Source organism: Nothobranchius furzeri, chromosome 13, assembly GCF_043380555.1.
Source record: "Nothobranchius furzeri strain GRZ-AD chromosome 13, NfurGRZ-RIMD1, whole genome shotgun sequence".
Classification (NCBI taxonomy): domain Eukaryota; kingdom Metazoa; phylum Chordata; class Actinopteri; order Cyprinodontiformes; family Nothobranchiidae; genus Nothobranchius; species Nothobranchius furzeri.
Window position 1 is genome coordinate 57,375,464 of NC_091753.1, and position 23,523 is coordinate 57,398,986.

A 23,523-nucleotide genomic window follows, 5' to 3' on the forward strand; every position below is an offset into this window, starting at 1 on the left:
CTCCACTTGCTTTGTGTGTTTTTGTTTTTGGATGAATGAGCAGAGCAGGAACACGATCCATTAATCTGAGTATCGGTAATCTCGTCTGTTTATGAAATGGGCGGAGTAATACCAGATTTCTTTGTATTAAAGCAGATCTGTGAGCGCTGGAAGTGGTTCTGATACTTCACACCCCCCTCATGCGGGTAAAGGCCTGAGTTCACCCAGAGACCTTTGACCTCCTGCTTGTATTAAACCGATCCAGAATAATAAAGCATATAAGTGTAGATTATAGCTGAGAATAAATTAGATTATATAGTCTCCTGATTAACAAGAAGTTTTAATTTCTCTCTTTTCTGGCTTTTCTCTTTTGCTTCAGGTGTTTTTTTTTTCTTCTGAACAAAAACTATAAATGAGCCGTCGGTGCTCTAAAGGATTTCCAACCAAAAAGGTTGAGCAGATTTATTTTAGACAAACAGGAACAATCCTTTAATCCCTCACTGCTCACAAAGACATGATGCCTGATTATAATATGCTCACCAATCCGCTCGCTGGATTATGATGGATGTTGTGCGCTTCATTTCTCTGAGACTTCCTCTCCGAGGTAGGTCAAATGAGCAGAGCTGCAATGTGCTCTTTAGTAACATACTTGGACCTTCTTGCTCACTGGATGCAAAATACTTTCATTTTGGCCAAAACAGACCAGCATTAACATTTCTCAGCTGGTAAACGGTCCTGATGGACATTCATTCAAATCTGCAGGGCTGGAAGCTTTAAACCATGAGAAGATGTTAGAAATCTTCAGCAGCAGCAGGAAATGGTTTTTCCTTCCTGTTGAAGCTCTTCCAGCCCCCCCCCCCCCCCCCAGAGGTTCTCTCAGCTGGACCTTCTGATCACAACCACCTGAACTTCAGATTAAAACGATGTTTAGCTCTGCATAACAACAGCAGGGATTTAGAACGTCACCATTTATCTAGGAAATTCAGTCTAAATGTTAAAAGGTTCTAAACTGGGCGACGGTGGCACAGGAGTTCGCCCCGTAATGGTTGCAGGTTCGAGCCCCGCTCAGTCTGTTGCTGTCGTTGTGTCCTTGGGCAAGACACTTAACCCACGTTGCCTGCTGGTGGTGGTCGGAGGGGCCGGTGGCGCCAGTGCTCGGCAGCCTCACCTCTGTCAGTGCGGCCAGGGCAGCTGTGGCTACATCGTAGCTCATCCCCACCAGTGTGTGAATGTGTGTGTGAAGGGGGGGTGGGGGGGGGGTGGTGGTTCCAGGACTCTAGAAGGCGCTATAGCAAATACAGGCCATTTACCATTTAAATGGAGTTAAGAAATAAAAATATTAAGAAATCTGAATGTAAAATGTGAATTTAAATATTTTTATTTAAATATGAAATCTACAAATTTAGATACAATTAAAGAATTTTAAATCCAATCTAAAGATTTGATTCCTAAAAGTTAACACTTGATAAAAGACTTTATATTTAGATTTAGATATGAAAAATTAAGTCTGATTAAATATTTGAATGTATTTCTGAGTATGTAAATGTGATTATTTACACCTTACATAATCAGATTTGAATGCACATTTAACTAAACAAACGCTCAGACCTGATTCTACATGTTTATTTTAAAGCAAATTTTGATGGACTACACAATTGTTAGTGCATCTGTTTTCTCTCCTAATGTGAAAAAAACCTTTAGTTTTTTAAAATGTCTAAAATATTTATTTTTTATATTTAAGGATGTTCAGATGGGAGGATGAGATGGGGACTGGGATGGAAATGATGATGGGATGACATTAAAAATGAGTTCCAGCTGTTTTATAACTTGTTTGGAGAAAAAAGACTCAATAAAGTTGTTTTGTTCGGTATTGCAAATGAAATCAAGCTCATCTTTTAAACCAAACGATCCCTCAGAATCCAGTTTATGGTTCATCAGCTGCAGCCCGGCGGGTTATGTTTATTTACTTAGCAGACGCTTTTATCCAAAGCGACTTACAATTTCTAACCTGTAGGGCATGTTGTGAAGTGGGTATCCTGCAGGCGGTGAAGGATAACCCGCTCCAACTCTGACTTCTTGGGTTTTCTGGATGATTTAACCAATTTTGAGAGCAAAACTCTATAAACTGGCCTGCTTGTTCTTCAGATGAGCTCAAGTCTCACTTCAGCTTTATTTTATTCAAATAATGTCGTGTAGTAAAATATTAAACCAGCTTTTCCTACGATGAATGCATCTTTAAATGTTTCAGACTTTAAAGAGCAAGTCACCCCCAAATAAACTTTTTTTTTGTGCTGATAAACTAAACAAACGAGTGTCTAATCATGCTGCAGACACGTGTCGTCAATAATTTGGCAGTTCAGTGCGTCTTAGTTAAAATTTTAATATTCTGCCTAAAACTGGCAGTGTTATGCCGTTGTCAGGTAAAAACTCTGCACTGTATTTTAATTTAAATCTGCCATCGCTATTGGCTAAGAGGTATGCTATGATGTAAACTGGTACATTATGATGTCACAATGCTGTTGTGAGCCTGTGTGTGTGTGTATTTGTTAGCGGCTCTGCCCTCTCGGTCTGCCTGGCAACAGCATTTGTTGCATTTTTCAAACAGGAAGTGGGAGTGGAGTTAGACTCTGGTAGGGGGTGACTTGCTCTTTAAAGTGTCAGGAGTTAAATCTGAGTGTTTCAAACCTAATAGAGCATGATGTTTTAAAAAATACATACTTAAATAAAAATCTATTATTTTTTGTTCTGTATTTCAGATTCTTGAATCTTTTTATTACCAGACGAGTTTAAAGAGCAAGTCACCCCCTACCAGATTCTTACTCAACTCCCACTTCCTGTTTGAAAAATGCAACAAATGCTGTTGCCTAGCAGACCGAGAGCGCAAAGCCGCTAACAAATACACACACTCATACACACACACACACACACAGGCTCACAACGACATTGTGACATCATATGGTACCAGCTAACGTTCTAGGGTACCTCTTAGCCAATAACGATGGCAGATTTAAATTCAAATGCAGTGCAGAGTTTTTACCTGACAACGGCACAACACTGACAGTTTTAGGCAGAAAATTTAAATGAGAACTAAAATGCACTAAAATGCAAAACTATTGACTAAACGTGTCTGCAGCACGATTAGACACGCATTTATATAGTTTATCAGAAAAAAAGATTGATTTGGGGGTGACTTGCTCTTTAACGTTTGTCCTGAGAAGTAAAAACTTTAGATTTGATCATCTTTACATCATATGCTGTGTTAAAGAGCTCCTTTTCTCAGGTTTTCACATCTTATGCTTGCATGGTGTTTGTCAGCTCAGAAGCATCACGTCTGCCGCTCAGCAGGGAGGCGTCCTGCCAGCGTGTCCTTGAGCCAGACCCTGAACCTGCTCGCTCAGTGTAAACAGATCCGTCTAGGCTGCTGACGCCTTTAAAATGAACCAAGGAAACCACAAGACGTGTCAGGCGAAGCAGAGGCGTTAAATGAAAATGTTGGCGTGTGGCAGCAGTGATGGGTCATCCAGAGGTCACATGACGGAGCAGACCTTCATCTCGGGGAGAAAGATAAAACGTTCACTGACGCGGGCACCGGAGGAGAGTTTCACAAACAGAAAACAGGGGAGGCAAAGCTTCTCTTTCTTGGGGTTCATTGGTTTAAAAATCACTTTGAGCTTTTTATAGTCCTTCACAATCCAGAGGGAAATATTTACCGAATGCAGGTTTGTTACCGTTTAACGTGACGCTCCGCCAGCAAAACAGTCCCGTTCACCAGTAGATGCAAGCAAAAACGAGCTCCGTCACGAGCTCAAAGGAGTAAAGTGGACCTCAGAAAGCCCACGAGCCACAGGTTGAGACACGACAGCAATTAGAGCAGATGTCTGACCGACTGAAACGTGTGTGGCGACGATAAATCCCTACTGTCAGTCGAAATCGGCAGCATACTGTCTTGCTGTCAGGCCAAATCTCCGGGATTATGTTATTACAGCAGTAAAGCTGGTGAACAGCACACACACACACACACACACACACACACAGTAAAACACATGTAAGGATGTGTTAATGGACATCATGATGGTAATTATCTTGTCAGTTTGGGTTTAAACGAGCAGCGCCGGGGTCGGGATGACACCTCTGAGGTTCTGTATGAAGCAGCGGATGGAGAACATGCTGACAGGTTCATCTGTTTAAACTCCTGGCTGAAGGGAGGGGAAAAGGTGGAGGAGACGGACAGCAAGGCAGGATTACAACGTAAAGACAGGCGTTCCCACACATGGAGGTCAGACGGGCCGGAACGATTACAGCCAGTTCCATCAACAGATGGAATTTAAGAGCAGCAGCGACGGATCCGTCCGCAGATCTGAGTGGAAAAAAACCGGGTGTTTATGGAAAACATAAATATATTTTAACCTACTAGGTGGAAGACTTTAATATCTCTGGCATCTGGAACGTCTGGTCAACCTGGACCACACCCAAGCGGAGATGTGACATTGTTCTGGGAATTATCTTCTCCCAGAAAAGTGGACTTTAACTGAAACCCCCTAGCTAAAGCCAAGGAGGTTTTTATTCCCTCCATCACTGAAACAATCCTCATCACAGTCTGGCTCTACTGCTACAGACAAAGGTGAAAGGTCATCAGTGCAGCGGAGGTGAATGGCTGCTCTCTCCATCATTTGTGCACCTCCAGAACCGAGGTGGGTCAGAAAGATGACTGACCGCTCCTAACCAGGAAATGGGACTTTCAGTGCTGCGCTCTTCCAACTACATTAGGCCCTTGTTGGAGATACGACGACATCGATGTCATCCCCTACGAAGTGAAATAGTTTCGGCCATATTTGAATCATTTCCTCTGACCCAGCAGCACTAGCTGGTCGAGATGTCTCAAAATAGGTTTTCAGTTCTTCCCAGAAATCTTTTGCACAAGTTTTCTCCATTAATAAAACAAGATCGTTTGATCTGACATCGTCCTTTTAATAAAGCATGAGCCCCCCACAGATCAGAAACAACCAATCAGAACGCAGATGAGTGCAAACGGCTTTAATGGCTGAAAAAGAATCTTAAACATCTGAGACCAAATGAACCTGCAACGGCAAACTCCACGAACATTCACTCACATTTTCATCTAGAGGACAACTCTGGCTCTTACAGGTTAAAAGACTTCAGATATACACATATTTACACACACACACACACCCATACCCACACACACACACCCACACACCCACACACACACCCACACCCACACCCACACACACACACACACACACACTTGTTGATGAAAAAACCTGGAGGCTTCCAGCAGGAAGCTGCTGATGAACCAGACAAATGACACGTTTCAGTAAATAAGAAGAAGGGCAAAAACGTTCTTCAGAAGCAGTCTTGATAACCGGCGCGTGACGACGGGGACGCGGACAGAAATACAAACGGGCAACGAAAAGAAAAAGGGACGACTGAGCCGCCGTGATCACGTTTACTCCCAGTGCACATCAGGCTTACAAAGCCGTCTTCGTCATGTGCGGGTGATCGGTCAGCCTTCTGCAACGACGTCAGCTTCCTGTCTGTTCACCAGACTCGTGTTTCCAGACACTCGCTCGCCACCTCTGGTCCTGATTTACTCCATCTTAGACATCTCAAACTTGGTTTTCTGGGTTTCCTGCAGCAGAAAAACCCAGCATCACTCTTGATGGTCTGCATGAAAAGCATCTTACAGTTTTAAAAACACCCATCCATCCAACCCCTGAATCCACTTAGTCCACGTGGGGTCGTGCAAGGGGGGGGGGGGGGGGGGGGCATCTCCAGCAGTCAACGGGCAATCAGGCGGGGTACACCCTGGACAGAGAGCCAGTCCATCGCAGGGCAACACAGGACTTCTTGTTGCCTTGCAGCAAGAAGGTCCTGGGTTCGCTTCCCGGCCTGGGATCTTTCTGCATGGAGTTAGCATGTTCTCCCTGTGCATGCGTGGGTTCTCTCCGGGTACTCCGGCTTCCTCCCACAGTCCAAAAACATGACTGTTAGGATGATTGGTCTGTCTACATTGTCCTTAGGTGTGTGTGTGTGTGTGTGTGTGTGTGTCTCTGTGTTGCCCTGCTATGGACTGGCTCTCTATCCAGGGTGTGCCCACCAGCCCAGCCCAGATCATTTGCTGCTGTGGCCCCCAGACTCTGGACCTCTCTCCCCCTGAGCCTGAGATCAGTGGACTCAGTGGTCTCCTTTAAAAAGCAGCTGAAGACTCACTTGTTCAAGCTGGCTTTTGGGATCCACTGATTTCCCTCTTTCCTGTTCACTCTCTCTCTTTCTTAACATTATTTTTTTTAATCACAATTGTCCATTTTTGCTCATTTTAAATATTTCTTTAAACATTTTCTAAATGCTTTTTTATATTTTTACATTTTTTGTTTTTGTGAAGCGCCTCGTGATTTTTATCTTGAGCGGCGCTATAGAAATGATGGTAAATGGTCTGTATTTGATATAGCGCCTTCTAGAGTCCTGGAACCCCCCAAGGCGCTTTACAACACAATCAGTCATTCACCCATTCACACACACATTCACACACTGGTGGTGATGAGCTACGATGTAGCCACAGCTGCCCTGGGGCGCACTGACAGAGGCGAGGCTGCCGAGCACAGGCGCCACCAGTCCCTCCGACCACCACCAGCGGGCAGCGTGGGTTAAGTGTCTTGCCCAAGGACACAACGACAGCGACAGACTGAGCGGGGCTCGAACCTGCAACCTTACGATTACGGGGCGAGCACTTAACTCCTGTGCCACCGCCGCCCCGTCGTCAAAATGATTTCTTCTTCTTTCTTCTTCTTCTTCTCTCAGCTAAACTCGTGTTCAACTGGAGTTCCACCTGAAACCATCCGTCTCAAACCAAAACAGTGGCGCTCTTATTTTATTCTTCAGTTGGAACCTGCAGGTTCAGAGGTTAAACTGCTTTATGAGGCTGATTTTTTTATTTTTCCCGCTGATCCTTTAAATGGATTAATTCATCATTGGGAGGAGCAGTGATTCATCAGCAGAGGGGATGAAGAGGAATCAGATTCTTCAGGAAAACAACAACAAAGTTTGGATGATGAAAACGCTATAAAAAAATCAGGTTAACAGGATCTATTCATGACATAAAAACAACATAAATGACGTAGGGCGATGCTGGTTTGGGCTGAAGGGAGCAGAGAGTAACTCTCCTTTCCTCTTTAATCAGGAGGAATTACACATTTTGGGATTACTGGGACACTGAGCTGTTCAGGCCTCAGATTTTACCTTAATTTACCTTCTAAAAAAGAATATCTTATGTAATCGGTGGCAAAGATGTAAATATTATTCCCTCAGTCTCATCCTTTAACATCACAAGAGCAGTTTTAAAGCTCTGGCGAGACGGCGGCGATGTGCTGCGCATTTTAACGACCCCATCCAAAGCACGCGAGAGGCCAACCTTCCCCTCCTCTTAATATTTTCTGTGCATTTTAATACCTCTCAGTGTTTAAGCAGCAGCTTACGTAAGCCACCAATTTCACATCGAAGGCACTTTGGAGATTGCTGGACGACTTAAAACGGCTCCGTTAGGAAGATGAAAGAGTAAATAATTTGGGAAATAGTCTGAATGAACAGTGGGAGAGGAGATGAACACATGAATCCGCCCGTCTCTGCAGGACTTACGCAGACTTCTCAGATTCTACGCGTTCAGTTGGATTATTAATGGTTGCAGCTACAAACAAGTCTGCTGACGTCAGGCTGCTCTGTTTGCCATGGCAACAAGGAGGGGGATAAACAGTGATGTAACCGTGGCGACGCCTAACCTCCTGAGTGTTTGCCTCTCCCTGCTGCTCAGAATCAGAACTGCAGGGATCAAAACTGTTAAGTTTTATTTATTCAGATCAGATGAATGTGTTGGGTCCAGGCGGGCCTAATTCCATTTATTATAATTAAACGCAGAAGCGTTCTGAGTCTCTGCCTCTGGACACACATCGGACCAGATCTTCTGATGTTTGCTCCCATTAAAATGTTTAAATCTGAGCTTTTTCCGAGCACCGTCGAGGTGAATTTTCCTAGGATTCATAAAAAAAATAAAAAAATAAAAATAAAAGCTCCAAACACTTCCTGGTTTCGTGAAAATAATCACTGCTCCAAAACCAGTTCAGTTGCAGCTTCGAGCGCCCGTCAGAGCCCAAAGAGAGCCTGCAGGTACGTTTGTTGTCCGGTATCGACTACACGACTGCAGAGGTTAAAAATCTTAAAAATAAACACCAAGGTTTTGTGTCAGATGAATGCATATTCAAGTTCAATCGTTCTGTTTGACAACAGCTTAAGATGATCAGGTTGGGTTCATTTACAGTTGAAAACATCTGGATTAAAGGGACTTTTGAATTTTTATGCTCGTGATTGCCCCCTCAGGCCAAAGCGTAACGGCAGCTTCAATAGTAGGCTCGTGCGCGAGGCGAGCATGCTGTACGTGCACACTCCTTAACGAAAATAAAGCTTAGACAGTCCTGTGTGTGTGTCTGTGTGTGTGTGTGTGGTGTGTGTGTGGTGTGTGGTGTGTGGTGTGTGGTGTGTGTGTGTGTGTGTGTGTGTGTGTGTGTGTGTGTGTGTGTGTGTGTGTGTGTGTGTGTGTGTGTGTGTGGCCCGGAGGACAGAGGACAGGAGAACGCGCAGCTAATTAATTAAATAATGTGGTTCTGTAGCTTTCTCTTCAGCACAGCCGACAAAGGTTTATGATGGGTCAGTCCTCCTGCATGCTCAGATCATTCCCTTCCCTTGCTTGAAAAATTGTTCCAAAATGAAAGTTGAACCCACATCTTTTTTATCTGTGAATTCAATGCCGTTCGGCGAGTCTCAAATAAAAATTTGGGCATCTTACTGTAAAAAATATACCATTAATGTAAAAAAGAAACTCTAAATAAACTATGTTCACATCCAGAATGAGTCCAACATCTTACTAGGTGAGCTATGGCGCCAGTAACATCTCTTGTATCTGTAACATTTATATCGTTGATCACAGCTGAAACAACGTTCAAATAACGGTTCGGAGGGCGATGCCTGAGCGTGAACGCGCATGAAGCAGCCTGCTCGACCCGAGCATCTCTCTTTTTCTGTGATTTTACAGAAAAACAGGCAATCACAGTAAAAATGCCAGGGCTCATTCTACAGGACCAGGGCATTGCAGGAGAATGTATGAAGAAGACATTTATTATTTCTACACATGTTTTGGCTGTCACACTTCCATAATGCCCCTTTAAATAAACACAGATGGGAAAACGTTTGATTTTTCTACGTCAAAAGTTGTGTTCAGAAAATGGAGAAAACTCACCTCATCTGAGTCGAGCAGCGGCGGCAGAGCCCTGGGAGGAGGAGGAGGAAGACTTGATTTATTTTGTTTATTTTACTGGGTTTTCTGTTTGTAAATGGACCTGAATGTGCAGCACTTTGATCAGCTCTCGCTGTATTTTAAATGTGCGGTGTAAATAATGCGGTACGATATGGTCAGGTCGTCCCAGAGAAGCCGACTGACTCTCAAACTCACACGTCTGCCATGGACGACGGGATGTTCTCCTCCACCCACTTCAGGTCTTCGTCCTGCAGAGGAAGAAGCGAAGCGTGTGTTTAACAGATTCAGAGTCGCAGACTGAAGAAATCCTGGTGAACTCACCACTTTGGGGGCTTTGGCCGTGCCGTTGGTCTCGTTCTTCGTCCCTCTCATCTTCATCCCTTCTGGAGAAGAAAAGAAACCAATGAAAAAGATGGAACCAGACACGCGAGCCGCCCCGCCTGCTTGCAGACCAAATGAACAGATTTGAGTGAAGAAATGACAGGAAGCCTCTGACCAAAAGCTTCGTTCACCATCAGCTCTTGCTCCTCTTCGTCGCTCTCTTCATCCACCAGAGGGCTGAAGGCGTACCTGGAACCCAGACACACGAAGACCGGGTTGGACTCAGACCGGAGGCGCAAACAGCCTGAACACACAGGTTACCTTTGATTGTTGGCCGACGGTCGCCATAGAAACATGATGACCAACAGGATGGTGGAGAACAACAAACGCCAGAAAGCGTCTTCTATCCAGAGTTCCCTCCAGTCCTCAAACACACAGAACCCAGAGGAAACCATTTAAATATGATAAAAACTATGATAAAAGTACAAAAACACAAAAATACTATAATGAAGTTTATACATTTCTTGTGAACTTTAAAGGGACTTTACTGAGTTTTGGATTTTTATGCTCGTGATTGCCCCCTCAGGCCAAAAGTGTAACGGCAGCTTCAATAGTAGGCTCGTGCACGAGGCGCGCATGCTGTACGTGCACACTCCTTAACGAAAATAACAGCTGAGACAGTCCTGTGTGTGTGTGTGTGTGTGTGTGTGTGTGTGTGTGTGTGTGTGTGTGTGTGTGTGTGTGTGTGTGTGTGTGTGTGTGTGTGTGTGTGTGTGTGTGTGTGTGTGTGTGTGTGTGGCCCGGAGGACAGAGGACAGGAGAACGCGCAGCTAATTAATTAAATAATGTGGTTCTGTAGCTTTCTCTTCAGCACAGCCGACAAAGGTTTATGATGGGTCAGTCCTCCTGCATGCTCAGATCATTCCCTTCCCTTGCTTGAAAAATTGTTCCAAAATGAAAGTTGAACCCACATCTTTTTTTATCTGTGAATTCAATGCCGTTCGGCGAGTCTCAAATAAAAATTTGGGCATCTTACTGTAAAAAATATACCATTAATGTAAAAAAGAAACTCTAAATGAACTATGTTCACATCCAGAATCAAACCCAGGTCTTCTACATGGGAGTCCAACATCTTACAAGGTTAGCTACACTCTAGTAACATTCACAGCATCTGTAACATTTATATCGTTGATGACAGCTGAAACAACGTCAAACCAAAGAACGGTTCGGAGTGAAAATGGCTATTTTGTTGCTAATTAGCCGGAAATATCTAGAAGAAAGTTCTACAGAAAGTAGCTAAGGGTCCTCAGAAATGTAGCTAGCTTTGTCACTAGGCGTTAGGAACAGCGACAAAGTGGCACTGCCTCTCTCTCTGCTGCTAAAGCTACGGATAGCAAATGCTACGGGCGATGCCCGAGCGTGAACGCGCATGAAGCAGCCTGCTCGACCCGAGCATCTCTCTTTTTCTGTGATTTTACAGAAAAACAGGCAATCACAGTAAAAATGCCAGGGCTCATTCTACAGGACCAGGGCATTGCAGGAGAATGTATGAAGAAGACATTTATTATTTCTATACATGTTTTGGCCGTCAAACTTCCATAATGCCCCTTTAACGTGAAGTATTTGGTGAGACACAGAGCGACTTCCTGCTGGTTCTTACAGAGCGACACTTGGACATCGTGAAGGTTTTCATGGTCCAGAAGATGAAGATGATCGACACTTTGAAAAGAAGAAAGAAGAGTCTTTCAAAGGTGTGAATCAGACTCGATAGAACTTTGGTGAGAACTTTCCAGACCTATGACAGCAAAGATGAGCGTGTTGGTGAAGTGTCTGAAGAGCGACAGCTTCACCACGTTCCTCCTCAGCTTCAGCAGCTTCATCGTCTGAGTCAGGCTTACAAAGATGTGACGTCGTGGTCAAGGAAGGCTCAGAACGATGTGAGCCTCCAGTTGGAGACCCACTGGTCTGATAGAACAAGAACTAAGATCTAATTCTGTTTAGCTACGCTTTGAATCAACTAAACACAAAGTAATAATATTAAAAAATAAACAGAATGAAGGTTTTAGACTACAGAGGAAAGTGTAGTAACGGATATCCACCAGCAGAGGGTAGAGTCGAGCACAGCCAGAGGGATAGCAGCCAGGAGGACTACATCATCTTCAGCCTGAAGAGGAGGAGGTGGGAGAGGAGAGGGGGTGGGGGCAAGGAGAAAGAGGAGGAAGAGGAAAAGGAGAAGGGAGAGGAGGAGGAAAAACACGGGAATAACAGAGAAGGGTCGAGATAAAAGATGAGACACAAGAAGGTGGAAGTTTGATAATGGGAAAACCAAAAAACACACACACACACACACAAGTCTGCTGATTGGTTAACGGGTCTTAACAGGCTCCGCCCACAAACAGTAAGACCTATCTTCAGCACTGATAAGTTCTGGTTAAAGGATATCCACCAGATAACACAGGAGTCGATGAAGGCCAGCACCACGGCACACAGAAGGTTGCTGCTGTTCCCTCGGTCCTACAGAGACACAAAGTTTACACACACACACACATTCACACACGCACACGCACACACACACACACACATTCACACATGCACACACACGCGTGCACTAGGGTTGTCACGGTAACCGGTGTAGCGGTAAACCCCGGTAAAAAACTTGACAATAATAATAACCGTCTTGTTTTTTTAAAACTATATTATCTCGGTGGATTAGCGTGGCTGCGGTGTAGGCGCGGTGACCCTTACCAGCCACCGTATCATCTGCTGAAGTTGCCGGCGGCACATGCGCACTTTGTTGTTTACAACCAAAACTTTCTTGAAGCTAAAGCTGAAATAATGGCCAAAGGAGGAGACGGCAGCGCTCAGGACATTTATTATCCCTCAAAGAAGACAAAGTGGGAAGTACGGGCATTTTTTTGTATATTTGAAGAATGCCGAGGGAACGCTGATAGAAGACGGCTATCCTGTTTGCAGCACGAGCAGAAAAAGTGTCTGTGAAAGGCAGCAACGCTTCAAATCTCATGACACATCTGCGTGACCATCACCCACAACTCTACAGTCAACGCAAGGCAAGCTAACGTTAGCATTTTAGCTAAAATGCGTGATCCGAGGATTTGGGTTGAGGGAGAATGCAACGAGTCGCTATATAAAGCAGCCGCAGCGCCGCTACCTGCATATAAACTGTGTCGCGGACACCCCCATGTTGAAATGACGCTATGCATTACGGGGCTCCCAGGGGCAGATAAGAGTTGGTCTCTCTCAGAGAATAATTATGAATTTAACAACGATTACTGCCTGATGACATTTTCCCACATCTGCAAAGCTCACTGGAAGGACACAAACCGAGGACGATGTTTTCCTGATATAGGGTTTATTACTCAAGTAAGGGTAAAAAAGTACCTGATTAGAAGGCTACTTGAGTACTGAGTATCATCTGGTCTAATATTTTTAAAACGATGACATCAAACAGACAAAAAATAAGAAGTTATGGGCAAATATTGGTATTTTAAAGACTAAAGGGGAAAAATGTAAACAAATAAACAACATAATTACAAAATAACACATTTTAGGCAGAATTTAGACACAAACTGAGGACAATATTTTCCTGATATACAGGATTTATGTAGTAGTCTGAAAATGTAACACGTTTAAAAAAATACCGCAACATTACTGAAAACCGTGATAATTTTGGTCACAATAACCGTGAGGTTACACTTTCACACCGTGACAACCCTAGCGTGCGCGCACACACACACGCACACTCCAACCGGACTACAGTTCTGGCCGAACTTACCGTGTTGACCCGCAGGATTCCCTCGAAGACGGAGAAGATGAGGTAAAGCAGACCGACTGCCACCACCCGGTGCAGCAGAGCGCCGAGCCGGGGCCTGATGCAGACACACAAAACAACACAATCACTGTTATCGATTTACCAAAAGCACTTAATCACCACTAAAGGAGCCTGAATCTGCCTCTTTCTACAGGCTGAATGTCCCACTGGCACATTCTTCTCTAGCGACTACGGGAGGGAGGAGGTGCGACACAGGCTCAGCAACTAAAGGGATCATGTGTGAGCCATGACTGTTTATTACACCCACATGGAGCCAAAAATGGTCATTTATTATGGAAGCCAGTGGGACACTTTAGTCTCATCGCATCTGAAGGTTTTACTCACTTAACAATCCCGTAGCCCAGGCTGGCGATGATGACCAATACCCTGGCCAGAGTTCTCTTCACTGCAGAGAGCACCTCGGCGAACACCACCGCCCCCTGGACTTCAGGAGGACACACAACAGCAGCTCATTTCCCAGCAGCAGCACCACAGCAGCTGTGACCAAGGCGACGCTCCGCTCGCCTGAACCTACCTGAAAGGCCTTCGTATCGGATGTTCTGGAACTCGGCATAGTAAACGGCTTTCTCCAGCATCCCCAGGAAGATGACGCCTCCGATCCAGAACTGGATCCTGAGCAGGTCCCTCCAGTAGCAGGCGGACAGAACCAGCCACAGCAAGGCCATCAGCACGTAGACGATGCACATGACCATGTAGAACTCCCCGACACAAACAGAAAGGTTCCTATTTCATCTGAAATCCGCTCCCAAGCTCTTTTAAGTCATTATTACCAAACAGCTTAGATTTGTTAGTGGGGCGTGTGTGTGTGTGTGTGTGTGTGTGTGTGTGTGTGTGTGTGTGTGTGTGTGTGTGTGTGTGTGTGTGTGTGTGTGTGTGTGTGTGTGTTCTTACCACCATCAGAGGCCATTCGGTGGCAGATATAAAGCCGTGAGGACCTTTCATGCTGACCAGAACTGTGAACACAAACAGCTGATCTTAGACCTGCTCTTTAGATCTAAACACCCTTAATTATTACTATTATTATTAACAACAATAACACATTTTACTATTCATTTATTATTAATAAAAATACCAAATATTATTTAAAATATTTAAATTAATAAAATGAATATTAACACCATCAAATAAAACAATTAATTGAACACCATTAAACATGAACATGCAGGGTAGTGTGTGTGTGTGTGTGTGTGTGTGTGTGTGTGTGTGTGTGTGTGTGTGTACACTGACGCTGCAGACTCCAGGGCGCGGTGCCGCTCGCCGAGTTCTTGCTGGTATCCTGGACTTTAATGATGAGGATGTAGGGGCCATCCTCCCAAGTCTCCGCCACCAGGTCGACGTATGAAGACGACTGAGCAGCCAATCAGAAACATCGAAATAAAGACACCAAACAGCATCAAGTTTCCTGATTTAGGATTGTTTATTCTCAGTTCAAACAAATATCCTGGTTCAGAAACTCATCAACCGAGTTAGTTAGACTCTCACCTTGTTAGTAGAGCCGCCAGCAGCAACGGGCTGGAAAATAGAAAATTGGTCAGCTGAGAAAAATATGCTCATTTATCATTTGAAAAGGGGACAAATAACAAATAAATGAAATGACCAGTTAAATATGTCACGTTTCACCTAAAGCCATGAGAAAGCAGCTCAGTGATCGCTCTCTTTGGTCTGAAAACAGAGAGCTCCAGCAGAAACACCCTAACCAGTGCTGAGCATGAGCAGAAACACCCTAACCAGTGCTGAGCATGAGCAGAAACACCCTAACCGGTGCTGGGCTCCAGCAGAAACACCCTAACTGGTGCTGAGCTCCAGCAGAAACACCCTAACCGGTGCTGAGCTCCAGCAGAAACACCCTAACCGGTGCTGAGCTCAGACAGAACAAGTTTACTACTGCTGTAATACCCTTTTCAAACACTAGGGGGAAGTCACACAAACAGCTGCAACACTGATCAGTTTTCTGGTTGGCTTTTAGTTTTTCCTGCTTTTAAAGTTCGTGTGTGACAAAATTAGATTAAATCAATTAAAATATCAACAAATAAGAAGCCAGAAAATAAATATTTTATTGTTTTCCCATCAGTGATCCTGACTTTTACTGCATTGTTTTAAAACTAATCATGAGACTTATGAGGCAAATGACTTTTACAATAACTCTAAAAGCCCTGATGTGTGTGTGTGTGTGTGTGTGTGTGTGTGTGTGTGTGTACCTTTGGTTTGGGATGACTCGCGTCTCTCCTCCTCCTCACTGAAGATTTCTGGAAAAACAGACTTGAATAAATAATTGTGAACGTTGAGAGATAAGGAGCTGATAAATGATCAGGTTTCAGTTTAATCTGAAATTTGTGAAATGAGCTAAAAGTACGTGTTTAATCTGGGAAATCTATAAGGAAACACGACCTAATCTTAATCTGAATCGATGTTTATTTTCAGCATAACTAGTCTGAATCATCGACTTCCTGGAGCTGAGCTGCAGCACAAACCTGCTCTGCTACGACAACAATTAAGTGACCAATAGGGATGAGCGAGTACTAGCTGTACTCAGAGTGGGCGCAGCATAACCCGGAAGTGGGTGTGATTTAACTGGAAGTGGGTGTGGTTTAACTGGAAGTGGGTGTGGTTTAACCGGAAGTGGGTGTGGTTTACATCAATACGTTACTTTAAGCTTGATCAGAAGTTGCTATGTGTATTGTTTATTTGAAAACTAATTACAGAGCAGCCTCAGTGTTGAGATTAAATGTTTTTGATCACAATAGTAAAGAAACTATTACAGAACAAGTTTTTCAGTAAAATCAGAACATTATTAAGTGCATGAATTGAGAGAGAGAGAGAGAGAGAGAGAGAGAGAGAGAGAGAGAGAGAGAGAGAGAGAGAGAGAGAGAGAGAGAGAGAGAGAGAGAGAGCCCAAGCAGAGAGGAGGCAGTGACCGACGCATGCATGAGCCGTTTTCAGCTCTGTCTTGTCAAATGCACCACGCACGTTACGAAAAAAGTAACTTTAAATATTAAACTGAAAAAGAGGCGAGCTGAAGAAAACCTACGGAGTTCTGAAGAAACGTGAGCAACAGTGAAGCAATCACAGAGAGATCCGTTACTGTGTGTGTGTGTGTGTGTGTGTGTGTGTGTGTGTGTGCGCGCGCGCGTGGATGCACGGACTGAGCTCCCGGCTGCAGAGTTTTGTGTGTAGGGAGGGGCGGGCGCTCTATGTGACTGGCCAATCACAGAGCGTGAAGACAGTCAGTCACCCAATGAGGATTTTCATTCAGCACCATTACAGATATTTACGAGTTTTACTCGTTTCAGTGATCGTATTTGTCAAAAATGCTTTATCCGTACCGTCTGAAACGAGTATCCGGCTCATCCCTAGTGACCAAATCAAAACTGGTAAATAAGCTGAAGTTGTTGTTGAAAATAATCTTTCGGAACACTTATTTTGCAGATTTAATCCAGGGATAGATTTAAATATACATTGAAATTAAATTCTAAAGCACCGAGCTGCCCGGGGACGTGCCTGACTTTAAATTGGCTTTATTACAGAAGTATATAGGCCAACGCCGATTTATAAAACAAAAGGTCGACCGATATTTCGGAGTACCCCTACTAGGTATGTGTGTAAACACTCATGTGTGCTCTGTGACTTCTGTATGTAAGCAGATGTCCGACACTATTGGTTAATGCTGAGCCACGCTCAATTCAAATTGCATGGGGCTCTATGGGACGGGGGGGGCTATCTTATATCACAATACAGGTCGAGACCGTCGCTTTTACAGATTTCTAAAAGCTTATACCCAATTCTTAAAAAGGGAGGAAAATTATGAATTTCAGCTTGAAACATTATTTTATTATCATCGGATCAAAAGTCTGGAATCAGATTCTGAGTGTAGGTGAAGTGGATCCATCAGAACCACCCAGAACTTACCGAGTCGACCGGACTCGCCTGCAGCGGCTTCAGTTGCGTCGGGCGAGCGTCAGCCGGATCCACCCTGAACTGAGACTGAATAAAGAAAATCATCACACACGCTTCATTCTGTGTGTGTGCGTGCGTGCGTGCGTGCGTGCGTGCGTGTGTGTGTGTGTGTGTGTTCCTCACAATGTCTGGCTTCATGCCCTGACAGCTGATGTTGGGATAATGGTGAAGAAGGTAGAATCCGCTTCCTCCCTCTATTATGACCTCCTTTGACCCAAAGTAAGTTGGAACCTGACTCGACTGGACAAACGTAAACAACAACAAAACAACACAGCGGTGATGTGACACATAAGGACTTTCAGCCAATAGACCTTAGACTAAGAATATTCTTCTTTTCTGTTTCTACACCCACTTACTTTTATTTTACTTTTTTCCAACAATCATTTATTACGAAACTTTTTCCTAGCTAATAATTTCAGATCAAAAGTTAACACAGCTCAACAAATCTGGATGACATAACAGATCAAATAAAGTGAACAGATGAAAAACACGTGTTTGTTAGGGCAAAAGTTAAAAAGTTAGAGGTTAAAAATAGAATCAATAAGATGATGAGTCAACTCCTTACATCCAGGTTAAAGATTTCGTTGTAGCATTGAGAGTTCCTCAGGTACCAAGACACGCTCAGCTGGACGGGAGGCGATGAGGGACAATCCTGAGCCAACACTGAAAGCACAATCAGGAAGGATTAATACACGAGTCGTTGTTTAAAGACAAGAGACGTCTACGTGTTTACCTTTGAGGTGGATGGAGCTGTTGCGGAACAGAGTTTTTCTAAAGTGGAAAAAAGACGATTCCTTCTCTGCGTCCTTCTTCAGCTTTTTCTGAAATAAACAAATATTTAAAAAGCAAAATTTAGCTTCTTTACATTGAAATAACTTCTTAAATCAGGTCTTTGTTTTTATGAGGCAGTTTGTGACCTCCCAACTGTGGACCCACCACCCGCAGGAGGAACATGAAGGGTCCGGTGCAGTGTGGATCGGGTGGCAGACCGAGGCGGGAACCTTGGCGGTCCGATCCCCGGACAAGGAAACTGGTTTTTGGGACATGGAACGTCACCTCACTGGCGGGGAAGGAGCAGGAGCATGTGGCAGAGGTTGAGCGGTACCGGCTAGATGTAGTCGGACTCACCTCGACACATTGCATTGGCTCTGGAACCCAAGTCCTTGAGAGGGGTTGGACACTCTCCTTTGCCGGAGTTGCTCCGGGTGAGAGGCGGAGGGCTGGGGTTGGCTTTTTGTTAGCCCCAAGACTCTCTGCCTGTGTGTTGGGGTTTACCCCAGGGGACGAGAGGGTAGCTTCCCTGCGCCTTCGGGTCGGGGAACGGGTCCTGATTGCTGTTTGTGCTTATGGGCCAAATATCAGTTCAGAGTACCCACCCTTTTTGGAGTCCCTGGGACGAGTGCTAGATAGTGCTCCATCAGGGGACTCCATTGTCCTACTGGGGGACTTCAATGCTCACGTGGGCAATGACAGCTTGACCTGGAGGGGTGTGATTGGGAGGAACACTATGGCCAAACTGCGGCCTGCACAGAAGTCCAATAACGAAACACCACTCGAGTTCAGATCAGGTGAACACCATGTTCGAACATAAGGATGCCCATCGGTACACTTGGTACCAGGGCAGCCTAGGTCACAGGTCGATGATAGACTTTGTAGTCGTATCATCTGACCTGCGGCCATGTTTTGGACACCCGAGTGAAGAGAGGAGTGGAGCTGTCAACTGATCACCACCTGGTGGTGAGTTGGATCAGATGACAGGGGAAGATGCCGCGTAGACCTGGCAGACCCAAATGCATAGTGAGGGTCTGCTGGGAACACCTGGCAGAAGAACCTGTCAAGACGGTCTTCAACTCCCACCTCCGGCAGAGCTTTGAATGTGTCCCGAGAGCAGTGGGGGACATCGAATCCGAGTGGGCCTTGTTCCACTCTGCAATTGTTGAGGCGGCTGTTGCTAGCTGTAGTCGCAAGGTGGCCGGTGCCAGTCGTGGTGGCAACCCCTGACTCCGAGTGGGCCTTGTTCCACTCTGCGATTGATGAGGTGGCTGTTGCTAGCTGTGGTCGCAAGGTGGCTGGTGCCAGTCGTGGTGGCAACCCCCGTACCAGCTGGTGGACACCAGAGGTTCGGGGAGCCGTCAGGCTGAAGAAGGAGGCCTACAGGGTGTGGCTGGTCTGTGGGTCTCTGGAGGCAGCAGACAGGTACTGCATAGCCAAGCGGGGTGCAGCAGTGGCAGTTGCTGAGGCCCCGTGGGCAGATGAGATTCGTCCTGGGTATCTCAAGGCTATGGATGTTGTAGGGCTGTCATGGTTGACACATCTCTGCAACATTGTGTGGTCATCGGGGGCAGTTCCTGTGGAGTGGCAGACCGGGGTGGTGGTCCCCATCTTTAAGAGGGGTGACCTGAGGGTGTCTTCCAACTATAAGGGATCACACTCCTCAGCCTCCCTGGAAAGGTCTACTCCAAGGTACTGGAGAGGAGTGTCCGATCGATAGTTGAATCTCAGATTGAGGAGGAGCAATGTGGTTTTCGTCCTGACCGTGGAACTGTAGACCAGCTCTATACCCTTGCAAGGGTGATGGAGGGGGCATGGGAGTTTGCCCAACCAATCCACATGTGTTTTGTGGATTTGAAGAAGGCTTATGACCGTGTCCCCAGGGGCACCCTGTGGGGGACACTCCAGGAGTATGGGGTGGGTGGCTTTCTGTTAAGGGCCATTCAGTCCCTTTACCAGAGGAGCGTGAGTTTGGTCCGCATAGCCGGTAGTAAGTCGGACCTGTTCCTGGTGAGGGTTGGACTCCGCCAGGGCTGCCCTTTGTCACCGGTTCTGTTCATTACTTTTATGGACAGAATTTCTAGGCGCAGCGGTGGTGTGGAGTGTGTCGAGTTTGGTGGCAGGAGAATCTCGTCTCTGCTTTTTGCGGATGATGTGGTCCTCCTAGCTTCATCCAGCTCTGACCTTCAGCTCTTGCTGGGTAGGTTTGCGGCAGAGTGTGAAGCGGCTGGGATGAGGATCAGCACCTCCAAATCTGAGACCATGGTTCTCGACCGGGAAAGGGTGGCTTGCCAACTCCGGGTCGGGGGAGTGGTCCTACCTCAAGTGGAGGAGTTTAAGTATCTCGGGGTCTTGTTCACGAGTGAAGGTAGGAGGGATCGGGAGATTGACAGGCGGATTGGTTCAGCGTCTGCAGTGATGCGGACGCTGAACCGATCTGTCGTGGTGAAGAGGGAGCTGAGCCAGAAAGCCAGGCTCTCGATTTACCGGTCGATCTACGTCCAAATCCTCACCTATGGTCATGAGCTTTGGGTAATGACCGAAAGAACGAGATCTCGGATACAAGCGGCCGAAATGAGTTTCCTCCGTAGGGTGGCCGGGCTCAATCTTAAGAGATAGGGTGAGGAGCTCAGAGATTCCGGAGGGACTCGAGTAGAACCGCTGCTCCTCCAGATCGAAAGGAGTCAGTTGAGGTGGTTTGGGCATCTGGTCAGGATGCCTCCTGGACGGGGAGGTGTTTTGGGCATGTCCTGCCAGCAGGAGGCCCCCGGGTCGACCCAGGACACGTTGGAGAGGTTACATCTCCAGTCTGGTCTGGGAATGCCTTGGGGTCCTGCCGGAGGAGCTGGTGGAGGTGGCCGGGGAGAGGACGGTCTGGAGCTCCCTAGTTGGGATGCTGCCCCCGCGACCCGGACCCAGATAAGCGGAGGAAGACGAAGTGTGTGACCTCCTCTCACCCTTAACCCATTTGTGCACAGATTTTTTTCAGCGTCGTAATGCATAGCATTGTTGCCAGTGGTCACATTGCTTGTCAGTAGGTAAAATGTCACCTAATAATAGGAATAGAGAAGTAATAATAATATCGTCATAACCAGGGCCGACCCTGGGGCATTATTTTCCCTGGGCAAATTTTTTCCTAGCCCCCCCCCCCCCCCCCCCCACACACACACACACACACACACACACACCTGTAACCCCACCCATGCATCCCACAAACAGGACACTGCTCTGTTATTTTTGGCACACCCCATTGCAGCAATACATCCCCCTGCATAGGTGGCCTGTGCCAAGGGCCAGCCCTGCTCATAACAAAGTAATAGCCTAACAGTATTATCATAAAAACAAGAAAGGACTCAGGTTCCCCCTGTATGAAATTCAAGACAAGACACAATTTGAACTGGTGCCTTTATTCACTTTTTTAAAACTCAAAATCACAACAAACAAGTTTTTTTAGAACATCTAACACATATTCATGACATATTTCCCACACAATCCATCATTTGTTATGGATGTACTACTCAGCGTGGTACTTTTTAAAGCACTCCACATGTGGGGTGAGGGGGGGGGGTGCGCATAGGTGTGTGTACTGGGTAAGCTCTTGTGTGCAAAGAAAAGTGCACCCCCAGCTGCACATCAACATCTTCACTAGCTTTTTTGCTAGCTAGCTAGCTATCATTAGACTGTGAGACACAAGCTAATGTTTGCTAGCAAGAAAATGATGTATGGTAATGTATAAAAATGCTATACATGTGAAGTTATTTAGCTTGGAAAAGTATTCTAAGAGGACTAAAATGAGCCATTGTACATCATTCTAATATTTTAAATAAGTAAATTAGGAGCAATCCTGCAGAGAGTGTTTTCCTTTAGTTAGCGACATGCTTTGTGCCCACTGGCAACTATGAATGCCACTCACAGAAATAAGCCTATTAAGAAAAAAATGTTTATATTTGGTGCAATTTTTTGATGGAGGGTTACTCTAGAGACTTGAATGAGTAAATTATTACAAATATGTTTTGGGGCAGTTCATCAGAAATGTCTAAAAATGACCTGTTTCCAGGATGATTTGCAGTCGCCATGTCTTCAGCGGGAAGGAGATGATGTCACTTGGTAACAATTTTTTTAAACAAAACTTTTGTCCAAGTTGTTTACTAGCAAAGAGGTGGAAAATGTTGGATTAGTAACACTGTATTTTTTTATTGTGAGTGAAAAGTGAGGCTAAACGGGTTAAACATGAAGTATAATTAAGATTACTCAGAATTTAGAGAAAGCGCTGCTTCGTGTCACAGCTTATCCCAGCTATCAGCATGGGTGGAAGGGTGATGGTTTGGGCTGGTTCTGACCCAACTAGTCAGGAGACTGCAGTGGTCCAGTCAGAGTCCTGACCAGAACCAGCCTGGGCGGTGGGACTTTGAGAGAGCTGAATGCTTACAAGCTTCAAGAAGAATGGACCAGAACTCCTTCAGAGCCGTGATGAGGTCAAACTGAAGATGGCCAGACAGTTACAGCTGCTGAAGTAAGTTCTGTTGGACCATCAGGTGGATGAATCACACACAGGTTCTGGATTTTATTTTGAAAAACATTTTTTGTTGATCTTTTTCATTGTTTAAGAAATTGGGAAGATTTCAGCTGAACACAGAGCAGATACGTAAACCCGAAAAAGCCTCTTGAGAACTGAACATTTTCTACTTGGACCGCGCTGGTTCTGTGGACCCCTCCGGGCTCTGGTTCTGTTTCCTCCTGAGTTCCACTTTTACTGTTTCCTCTGTAAACACGTGACCATACAAGTTTTAGGAAGGCCAGTTTAAAAATCCTAAAGGGACCTGAACGTTACACGTGTTTGGCGCAGAGCGATAACCGACCAAGAATCGGCTCCAGGAAACTGCCAGACCTCTGAAAATAAATGAAAACCGAACTTTTGCTCCAGTTGGTCATGAAATGCTTTCAACCGTCCGTTAACCGTCCGACAGTTACACATCAGCACGGATAAAAGACGCTAACTCACACTGTCAATGTCCACGATCCATTTCCCCGGTTCGGACACGGTCGACACCGGTCCGCTGATTCCCGCCAGCAGCAACAGAAGGAGCAGCCTCCGGTACCGTGGTCTGGAGCGACCTGGACCCACTGAGCTCGCCATTTAGGACAATCAGGAAGTAAGATCCGCGACAGCTCACAACAATCTGGACGCTTCCGGATTCCGAAGACGTAACAATGTGATGCGTTCATGAGCCCTGGGACGTTTGATGTACGTTTTAAAACTTGAAGTAACCTCGAACGGTTCTGTTAAAAAGCTTTGATAGTTACTCCATATTTAACTTTTAGAACG

The 23,523-nt window shown here is 45.5% G+C and overlaps 1 protein-coding gene across 3 annotated transcripts; it reads right to left on the reverse strand.

Moving 5' to 3' along the window:
* Positions 1–5,431: 5,431 nt before the first annotated feature.
* zgc:162698 (Transmembrane protein 87A-like) lies at positions 5,432–23,408 on the reverse strand. 3 transcript variants are annotated; one of them, XM_070543675.1, is made up of 21 exons: positions 23,200–23,408; positions 18,160–18,247; positions 17,992–18,089; positions 17,550–17,666; positions 17,379–17,453; positions 15,671–15,718; positions 14,955–14,984; positions 14,700–14,820; positions 14,364–14,425; positions 13,987–14,170; positions 13,797–13,896; positions 13,416–13,509; positions 11,716–11,786; positions 11,418–11,524; positions 11,283–11,341; positions 9,944–10,047; positions 9,798–9,871; positions 9,623–9,684; positions 9,497–9,549; positions 9,284–9,314; positions 5,432–5,629 (listed from the first exon to the last, which is right to left on the reverse strand). In XM_070543675.1, exons 1-21 carry the CDS (start codon positions 23,332–23,334, stop codon positions 5,588–5,590), a joined length of 1,755 nt encoding a protein of 584 aa, XP_070399776.1. In that variant the 5' UTR covers positions 23,335–23,408; the 3' UTR covers positions 5,432–5,587. The 3 variants fall into 3 exon arrangements, with proteins under 3 accessions (XP_070399776.1, XP_070399777.1, XP_070399775.1); XM_070543676.1 differs by lacking the exon at positions 11,716–11,786 and adding an exon at positions 12,063–12,136 and having other exon boundaries at positions 9,623–9,681; XM_070543674.1 differs by lacking the exon at positions 11,716–11,786 and adding an exon at positions 12,063–12,136 and having other exon boundaries at positions 23,200–23,407.
* Positions 23,409–23,523: the final 115 nt, after the last annotated feature.